Source organism: Hyalella azteca, unplaced genomic scaffold (genome assembly GCF_000764305.2).
Source record: "Hyalella azteca isolate HAZT.00-mixed unplaced genomic scaffold, Hazt_2.0.2 contig5433, whole genome shotgun sequence".
Taxonomy (NCBI): domain Eukaryota; kingdom Metazoa; phylum Arthropoda; class Malacostraca; order Amphipoda; family Hyalellidae; genus Hyalella; species Hyalella azteca.
This window is the reverse complement of record NW_025935623.1, coordinates 32293-42315: the sequence shown is the minus strand read 5'-3', so window position 1 is coordinate 42315 and position 10023 is coordinate 32293. Positions and strand designations below refer to the sequence as shown.

Genomic DNA, 10023 nt, shown 5'->3' with positions numbered 1-10023 from the left:
GTGACTTGGGGCTCGGGACTTGTGACTTGGGGCTCGGGACTTGTGACTTGGGGCTCGGGACTGGTGACTTGGGGCTCGGGACTTGTGACTTGAGGCTCGGGACTTGTGACTTGGGGCTCGGGACTTGTGACTTGGGGCTCGGGACTTGTGACTTGGGGCTCGGGACTTGTGATTTGGGGCTCGGGACTTGTGACTTGGGGCTCGGGACTTGTGGCTTGAGGCTCGGGACTTGTGACTTGGGGCACGGGACTTGTGACTTGGGGAATGGGACGTGTGACTTGGAGCCTGCGAATTTAGACTGAGGACTTAAGGACTTCTTGATCCCAGACTCTGCGATGCATGATTCATCTGCGAAGGAGGCGGAAGGGCGTGGAGGGGATGGCGCAACGAGGGCGGGGGGGAGGGGAGGTTCGGTGTGTGGACTTTAATTATTGTTTATTGGATTCATAAATTTTTTGTGTGGTTAGCAGTTGTCTGTCTCGATAACAGCAATTATTTCTGTGATCGAGGTTGGCAGTTGTTTGTCTCGGTCACGGCAATTGTTCCTGTAGTTGTCAGTTGTTTGTCTCGGTCACGGCAATTGTTCCTGTAGTTGGCAGTTGTTTGTCTCGGTCAAGGCAATTGTTCCTGTAGTTGTCAGTTGTTTGTCTCGGTCAAGGCAATTGTTCCTGTAGTTGTCAGTTGTTTGTCTCGGTCACGGCAATCGTTCGTGTAGTTGGCAGTTGTTTGTCTCGGTCACAGCAATCGTTCGTGTGGTTGGCAGTTGTTTGTCAGGCTGTGCCCGCCAAACAAAGGCTCCAGCGCCGCCAATTTGACACGCGCTTGGGCATGACAAACACGGCGCGTCGCTGGGTCGCCAATCAACTTTTTTTCCTTCATGTTTTTACTGATTAATTTTTGAGCACCAACAAGGCAGCACCGCCTCTCGTGTACGTGTCGGTGTAACGGGCGTATACAGCGTATACGCGTCGGTGTAACGGGCGTATTCAGCGTATACGCGTCGGTGTAACGGGCGTATACAGCGTATACGCGTCGGTGTAACGGGCCTATACAGCGTACAAGCGTCGGTGTAACGGGCGTATACAGCGTACAAGCGTCGGTGTAACGGGCCTATACAGCGTACAAGCGTCGGTGTAACGGGCGTATACAGCGTATACGCGTCGGTGTAACGGGCGTATACAGCGTATTCGCGGCGGTGTAACGGGCGTATACAGCGTATACAGCGTATACGCGGTGGTGTACCGGGCGTATACAGCGAATACGCGGTGGTGTAACGGGCGTATACAGCGTATACGCGTCGGTGTACAGGCGTATACAGCGTATACTTGCCGGTATATATGCGTATATGACCAAAACATGAATATGTGCAGGTATACGGTTTTGTTTTAACACAATTTCACTGCAAAATTCACTAAATTGTTTACAATATACCTCTTTCGTTCTTTCAAACATGAGCAGCAGTTCACTGAAATAAATTCTCAGTCAAAGAACAACTTCCGTGAAATTTTACGTACGATCTCGCCGGTGAGAAATTATCTCAACCGCACAAACTGCGTGCTGATGGACATAGGCCGAGAATCGTTCCTCCATTCACCGCCGTTTTTTCAGTTCATTTTTTCAGCTACCACGGAAGTTTAAAGTTTGTAAAGAATTCTATCTCGTCAAAGGAAGCTGAATTTAAGTTGCTTGTATTTTCCGTTGAAGCTAATGGATAGTAATTAATGGTATTTCTGGTCAATGGAGCTAGATTTAAAAGGGAAATTTCTGATGAGACTATTGCTGTATAATTTATGCAGTCATAAAATTTTCATAAAGAACATTTCAAATACTTGATAATTATGTCCGAAGCTAAAAGGGCCCATTATATTATTTGTTTTAAATGAGCGTTAAACAACGGAAACTTGAATTCGAATTAAGTGTTTATGATCAATGTTTACCCAACATGTCCCAATTGGTGTGTAGGCAACTACAAGCCTTTCCCCATTGAAATATTTAATATAACAAAACCAGGATGTCGAATTCCCACTCAAAAAGCGGAAAAATATCGGTTTTCTTCCAAATAGGATTTCAACCTCAGTGCCTTGCCAACAGAAGCTAAACCTTAACAACGGAAGCAACCTCCCTAGAGCTCACAAACAAGCCAAAAACAAAGCAAAAATTCCTTTCATTCCTCAAAGAGAAGCAGCCGATCCTTCTATTCACCCTAAATCGAGTCCATTCCCCTAACGGACCCAAAGAATGTTTTCTCCTGCAGGGAGCACCTCTCTAAAAAGCCCGGCTTCGATCCCGCCGATTGTTTCGCTCGCGAAGAATCGCCGGTAATTTGTCCAAGTCGTCACAAGAGCGGCGTCTCTCGTACGGCTGCCTCGATTTTTATGTTCTTAATTCCTTACAAGGTTTCTGAGACGGTCTTTTTCTATGGAGATTTGACAAATTGCCTCTTCTTGGCCGACCGTACCGCGCGCCTATGGCCGGAAAACAGGCCTTGGGACAATAGATTTCCACGAAGCCGACGAACTTGAGCGATCGAAGTCGGATTCTTCGAACGACTCAAAAACACGGGCCAGCTGTGAAAAATTATACCCGCCCTTCCCTCACTCTCATACCCCCCTTCCCTCACTCTTATACCCGCCATTCCCTCACTCTTATACCCGCCCTTCCCTCACTCTTATACCCGCCTTTCCCTCACTTTTATACCGCCTTTCCCTCACTCTCATACCCTCCCCCTTCCCTCACTCTTATACCGCCCTTCCCTCACTCTTATACCCGCCTTTCCCTCACTCTTATATCCGCCCTTCCCCTCGTGAGGGAGGAGCTTTGCATTGCAAGGTCACAATATATCTTGGATTTTATGTGTAATCGGTGTACAATATGCAGTATGATAAACACTGTACACTGTGCAGTTATCCGGGCAGTATATACTGAGCACCTCATTGTGATTGCAATTTTATATTGTAGAAACGCTGATTCAGCACGTTGCACTCAACACTGACCGAGGCATGTATGCTGTGCGGCCCAGGGTACAGCGTATGCTATGGAACTCATGTTGGGCCAAGAGTTCCACTGATGGAAGCACTGTAAGTCAGAGGGTTACTTGCTACTGGCCCACTGGCCCAATCCGCCTCGAGAAGGGGATCGTGTGGTCCGCCAACTGCACGAGGGGTTAGCTTGACGTCACGTGGCGCCCCGCAGGGCTGTGTGTCTTGTGGCTTGACCCGCGCGCCCCTGAGGCCCGGTATGCCGCTCCATCCCCCCACAGGTGTCAGGGGACGCAGGAACCCGAGGGCGGGGTGACCTGCCTAGCGACGACTCGGAGACGGAGGACGACGAAGGCGCCGCATCAGCGTGACCGGGGACTTGGAAGTCCCGAACTCATTATAAGGTCATGAGGTCATAAAGAACAGTAGGGCCCTGCACGGGTGGGCCCATAAGAAAGCGCAGCTATGATGGCCCGCGTCGTGTCGTTTCCTTGGGTAGGACCCGTGGTGGCAGGAGAATCGGCAGGGAGACTGTCTCACTCCTTCACGGGTGACTGCGGGGGCTGCTAGTGCAGACCACAGGCTGCCCTTCCCCCGCGGGGGTGACGTGACACCCAAAAGCATCCAAGTTATCTGAGGGATTCTGAGCCGCTGATCTCCTGACGCTGGGCGGCCGTCGCGACCAAGTAAATGTTTGAAGTTACAAGTCCTGTGAGCCGTCGCGACATATGCAGCCACACGCCGTGGCATCTCCCGTCTCTCACACCGCCACACACTCCGCCATGCACCGCCACACACTCCGCCACACACACTTTCACACACACTGCCACACACCGCCACACACACTGCCGCACACACTGCCGCACACTCCGCCGCATACACCGAAACAGCCACAGTGCCACACACACCCACACACACTTTACGTTCTGGTACGCCCGTTACACCGACGCGTATACGCTGTATACGCCCGTTACACCGACGCGTATACGCTATATACGCTCGTTACACCGACGCGTATACGACGCGTGCCACACACACACCGCCACACACACCGCCACACACACCGCGTACACACGCTGCCACCCAAAACCCCCACACTGCCACGCGTTGCCACCGTCAGGATGTTGCTCCGTTTGCGTGTGGACGAATGTTGCCGTCTGCGCGGTGCGCCAAGTTCGCTGCAAACAAAAACGCGAAGAGCGGCAAAATAAACGCGCAAGTTCAGCCTCTGCGCCGAATGCACGACCGACGGAGAACACAAGTGCGCAATCTGCTCGAGGACGTTACATAATGCTTTTTTTGAGTGTGGTCGCTCTGAAGTGTAGTTGTAATATTTCTCGGACGCTTTTCCAGTATTATACGCTCTAGTGTGCGCTATATATATAGATGACTTAATGAATCAATGTTCAATCGTCATTTAATGCAGTATGTCAATTTTATCCATTCTAGCTTACAATAATTTTAATTAATACAGTCTAATTTTTATTTTTTATTTTCAGAAACGAAGCATAAAAAGTATCTTTAAAAAAATACCCAAATTCCCGAAAGGTTCCCTTTTTCCGTTGTCTTATTCGGCGTAATACTTCTTCAGTATAGCCTTATTGGCATATTATTTACTTTTTATTGATGTGATAATGTGAAGAAAGCAAAGAAGCAAGACAAAGCCAATGTCTTTAGAAAAAACGACGGCTCTAAAGCATATATAGTAAATAGACATTTAAATGGAAAAATATTGGCGATTTGAAGAGAATTAAGCTTCAAATGAGTTTCATCGTTAAATGTTAATAGAAATGAAAAGTATTTAAACAATAGAAGTGTGATTGTGCTATCAAATGTTACTGTCTTGATAATGAACTTGTATTTACAACATAACTCAGTGTAGTGCGGTCTTAAATTTGTTTATACAAGAAAAGAAAATTTCTGCCGGCGAAACTCGGTCCATCATTTGAAAATTTTCAAACGAAATATCGGTGGCTCGTCGAAGGCCAATGGCCGGCCTTTCACGATGCGACCATGGTTTCTAGTGAGGTTTAGTATGCCTTTGTGAGAGTACGGAGATTGTTTTAATTTGAAGATGCGGGAGACGGGATCTCTCGATCCCGCTCCTCGATCTCTTGATCCCACTCCTAGATCTCTTGGTTTATCTCCTCGATCTCCCGATCCCGTTCTTCGATCTCTTGATACCGTTCCTCTATCCCTCGGTCCCACTCCTCTATCCCTCGGTCCCACTCCTCTTTCTCTCGATACCTCTCTTCGATCTGTCAATCCAGCTTCTCAATCGTTCGATCCGCACGCCGATCTCTGGATATCGCTCCTCGATTTTTCGATCCCGCTCCTCAATCTCTCGATCCCATTCCTCGATATTTCGATCCTGTTCAGCGATTTCTCGATCAATCTCCTGAATCTGTCGATCCTCGATCACCCCGAGTCGCAAAGTTAGAATGACTCTTAAGCGCTCCAAATCTCTGCCCGGCGTCGGTGGCGGCGTCATCGTCGATTACTTCCCGACGGCTGCCGCCAAAGCTGCGGCGTTGTGGCGGGGCTCTGAAAAGTTCGAATCCGTCGGCCCGCCGCAAGACTCCGGCGTGGTGGTGGGCAGCTCTGAGAACCCGAGTTTCATTTCTGACCCGCGGTCTTCGTTAGTTGGAGACCTAGCGTCGGGGGCGTTAGTGTCGGAGCTGCCCTCCGCCGAGGAGGTCGTGGGGGATAAAGTCGTCTCCCCCGATGATGAGTGCAAACAACCCACCATAGGACGGCATTATTACCCCGAGGGTGGGTGGGGGTGGCTGGTGCTCGTCGCCGCCGTCGGGGTGAATGTCATCACCCATGGCCTGCATCAGTCCGTGGGGGTTACCCTCGGGTGCATCGCTACCCACTTCCCCACAGCGACCCCGCTGTCTCAAGGTGAGTTGTGGGGGTCCCGCTGTCCCGAGGTGAGTTGTGGGGACCCCGCTGTCCCGAGGTGAGTTGTGGGGACCCCGCTGTCCCGAGGTGAGTTGTGAGGACCCCGCTGTTGGACCCCGCTGTCCCGAGGTGAGTTGTGGGGACCCCGCTGTCCCGTGGTGAGTTGTGGGGACCCCGCTGTCCCGAGGTGAGTTGTGGTCATGCGAATGGCGTGAGTGTGATGTTATGCGAGAGGCGGCTTGAGGATCCAAAAATCGAGGCCGGCTTTCAGGTGGCCAGCGATTGCTCCCCCTTAGTATTAATCAGAACTAAGTTGTCTTCCGCGCCCTCAGGGATAAACTTGAATTGCTGGACGAGCAAACTTAGCTCGTACTGTCGACTCAGGAGTTCAGAGCTCAGAACTTCAGGCATCATAACTTCAGAGTCTCCCTTTAAGCTTCTGAAGCACAGAGTTGTTCTTCAGAGCCTTCGCCTTACTGCAGCTCAGACATAAGCCAGCTTATTGTTATCAAGTACGGGATCGATAGGAAATATTATTACCCTCATAATTCCTAGCGTTGAACAAAAGCGGCCATAGTTGCAAGAAAAGACCAACCGAGATTTGGTTTTATTTTAACCGTAAATTATATTTCATTAAGAGAAAAACAGCAGCGTCATGTAGACTGCACTATAAAGAGTACTCAAATTATTTTAAAGAGTACTACACTTCGCTATTTAAACCTCAGACTACGTATGTGGTCTATCTATGTTGTGATCACAGACTATGTGTTCTCGCCGTGAGAAATGGATTAACTTTGCATCAAGAAATCGGATTTGTTCTTCACCTGCCGAATATATACAGCAGCTACCAAAAATTAGCTCAATGCAGCTCCATGTAGCACTTTGTAGCGCAGAAATAGTATGGAAGTGCCACTTTTTGAAATTTCGCGTACTTAGCGACTTGAAGGAAGCGCGACATCAGGTTTTAGGTACGAATAGTATTGGTAACTGTTAATGTATCCATTATTTAATCGCACCTCCCACACAACGAATTTATTGTAGTTCACCCTTGCTGCGTTCGCACAATGGCTTATTGTGATAACGTTGCCCCGATATCCGCCCGCACGGCCGGCGATCCATCATCGCAGTATCGCAACGCCATCGCCGCCTTGAGGCCCACGCACCGCCGCCAAATCGGGTCGCGGGCCCCGACCTAACGCCGTATGATCCGACACCGTATGATGGTGGGTCGGAGGCCCCGACCCAACGCCGTATGATGGTGGGTCGAAGGCCCCGACCCAACGCCGTATGATGGTGGGTCGAAGGCCCCGACCCAACGCCGTATGATGGTGGGTCGAAGGCCCCGATCCGCCGCCGTGTGTTGGTGAGTCGTGGGCCCTGACCCGCCACCTTATGATGGTGGGTCGTAGGTACCGGCCCGACGCGATCGAATGGCGGGATATGGGTCCTGACCCGCCGCCGTCGGTAGGCGGCTCGAGGGCCTCGACCCGCCGCCGTTCATCACGCGTTTTTCAGCGGGTCTGTCCCGTGATGTATGGAGTGTCGCTGTGATGTATTTGTTTGGAAGGCTTATGGACGGCCAAGCTTCTTGTTGATAGTGATGTCAACGGGTGACGTCAACCGACCCTTCTGACCATACAGTATATGGTTAACTTCAACCCATCCCCCAGTGCTACTTCACTTCAACCCAGCCACCCATCGTTACGTAACTTCAACCCATTGTTACAACAGGGTTGTTACTAATTGATGATACGCTAATATCAGCCTGCCGCAGATTTTTAGCTGCCTCCGTTGCCGCCTAAAGTTCCTCGTGAAAATAATCTTGTGCCTTTAGTTTATTAATCATTTTTCTTATAGGAGAATTTCCGCCGTTTTATAAGCGAGGCCTGTTAGCAAAAAGAACACGGGACGGTCATTGTCGGCCACTTATAATTCGCCTTTAATTTCGAAAAAAAAGTGAACCAAGTTCCGTTTTTCCATGTGAGGCTCAAGAGGCTCTCAAAGGAGGAAAAAAATGTTTGGCCTGAGAGGGTTTTCGAGCGCAGCGGACGATAGGCCGATATTTTGTGTGTTGTGGGGGCGGTATAGGCCTATGATGAGGCGGGCTGACGCTCGCAAAATACGGCGGGTTAAAAAAAATACTCTTCACTTAGAATATAGAAGTAAAAAATACGCTACACTTAGAATATGCTAGTAAAAAATACGCTACACTTATAGTATGCTAGTGAAAAATAGGGTACACTTAGAATATGCTAGTGAAAAATAGGCTACACTTAGAATATGCTAGTGAAAAATACGCTACACTTAGAATATGCTAGTTTAGAATATGCTAGTGAAAAATAGGCTACACTTAGAATATGCTAGTGAAAAATAGGCTACACTTAGAATATGCTAGAACTAGAATATTCTAGAACTAACTTCTTAGAATATTCATTGAACTAACCGCTTATTAATTATTTCATTGAGCTAACCGCTTATTAATTATTTCATTGAGCTAACCGCTTATTAATTATTCAATTGAGCTAACCGCCTACTAATTATTCCATTGAACTAACCGCTTATTAATTATTCTATTGAATTAACCGTTTTGTTAAAAAAAACAACAGACATGAACTGCTATTGCCGCCTAATTTAAACGCGCACTTGACTCTTGACGCCTTCGATTTTGCAAAAAATACATAATTTGATGACGGGGCAAGTAGAACCTTTAATTAATATGACTGGCAGTTGACAGGAGAGTTGACAGGAGCGTTGACAGGAGCGTTGAAAGGAGCATTGACAGGAGCATTGACAGGAGCATTGACAGGAGCGTTGACAGGAGTGACTCTGCAAAACGACATAAACGCTTCATTAATTTCTTTCAACTCGATCGCCAGATTAGCTGTAGCAAGAAAAAGACAGCACAGAACGACGCATTCTGTGATCTTAATTTATTACATGTTTAGAACGTCTGTTTGTGTGCATGTGTGTTTGTGTGCATGTGTGTTTGTGTGCATGTGTGTTTGTGTGTGTTGTAAGTTGTGTACCGTAATATACAGAGCTGTTTGGTGTCGCGTAACCACACATATTGTGCTGGTATATTACCCAACAGTATATTACCCAACAAGTACAGGACCCAACAATTTACTTTTTCTTTGAAATTCCATAACGGAAAGGATTGGTTGAAGTTAAGAAATATACTTTATCTTTGATGTATTTGATTAACATGAAAAAGTTAAAATTATCTTATCAAATTTTTATTCTGAATATTGCAAATTCTACTTAGTAATCGTTGAATATCTCTATGTTATAATCTATTAATGTGGAAGCGAACGAGCATTATTCAATAAATTTTTCATAGACTTCAATTTTGTTAACTGCAAATAGTATTAAACATCATCAAATATAATGGATTATGCATCCTTATAAGGTATTGATTCGAACCCACTAACATCACCGCAATAATATTAAACATTTATAATCTAGTTCAATATTATTAAAATTAAGAATGGTAATTAACAGTAATATGAAGATCACGGCAGTATATCATGTCTCAATATCAACTTTCGCTTCACTGGCGAGACGCGGCGACCAAAGCGTTGCTAAAACGCGTCCCCGGCGACTAATGCGGCGACGACTTTGAGGAGTCGCCAGCGTTGGCGTTGCAGCTAACGCAAGGCCAGCGTTGGCGTTGCAGCTGACGCAAGGCTGGTGTTGGCGTTGCAGCTAACGCAAGGCCAGCGTTGGCGTTGCAGCTAACGCAAGGCTGGCGTTGGCGTTGCAGCTAACGCAAGGCCAGCGTTGGCGTTACAGCGGGGACGCGTTTACAGCGGGGACGCGTTTACAGCGGGGACGCGTTTGCATCGGGGACGCGTTTACAGCGGGGACGCGTTTACAGCGGAGACGCGTTTACAGCTGGGATGCGTTTACAGCTGGGACGCGTTTACAGCGTGGACGCGTTTGCATCGGGGACGCGTTTACAGCGGGGACGCGTTTACAGCTGGGATGCGTTTACAGCGGGGACGCGTTTACAGCGGGGACGCTTTTACTACGGGGACGCGTTTACAGCGGGGACGCGTTTACAGCGGGGACGCGTTTACAGCTGGGACGCGTTTACAGCGGGGACGCGTTTACAGCGGGGACGCTTTTACTACAGGGACGC

General features: G+C 48.2%; 1 protein-coding gene across 2 annotated transcripts in view; it reads left to right on the top strand.

Annotated features, from left to right (window-relative positions):
- Positions 1-10023, top strand: part of LOC108681038 (monocarboxylate transporter 2) — a 35185-nt gene that overhangs the window by 16930 nt on the left and 8232 nt on the right. The window contains exon 1 of one of the 2 annotated variants that reach the window (XM_047880478.1): positions 4477-5882. The exons of the other annotated variant lie outside the window; for it this stretch is intronic. Coding sequence (XP_047736434.1) covers positions 5420-5882 — 463 coding nt within the window. The 5' untranslated portion in view covers positions 4477-5419. Of the gene's footprint in view, positions 1-4476; positions 5883-10023 lie in introns of those variants that run through there. 2 annotated transcript variants of the gene reach the window in all.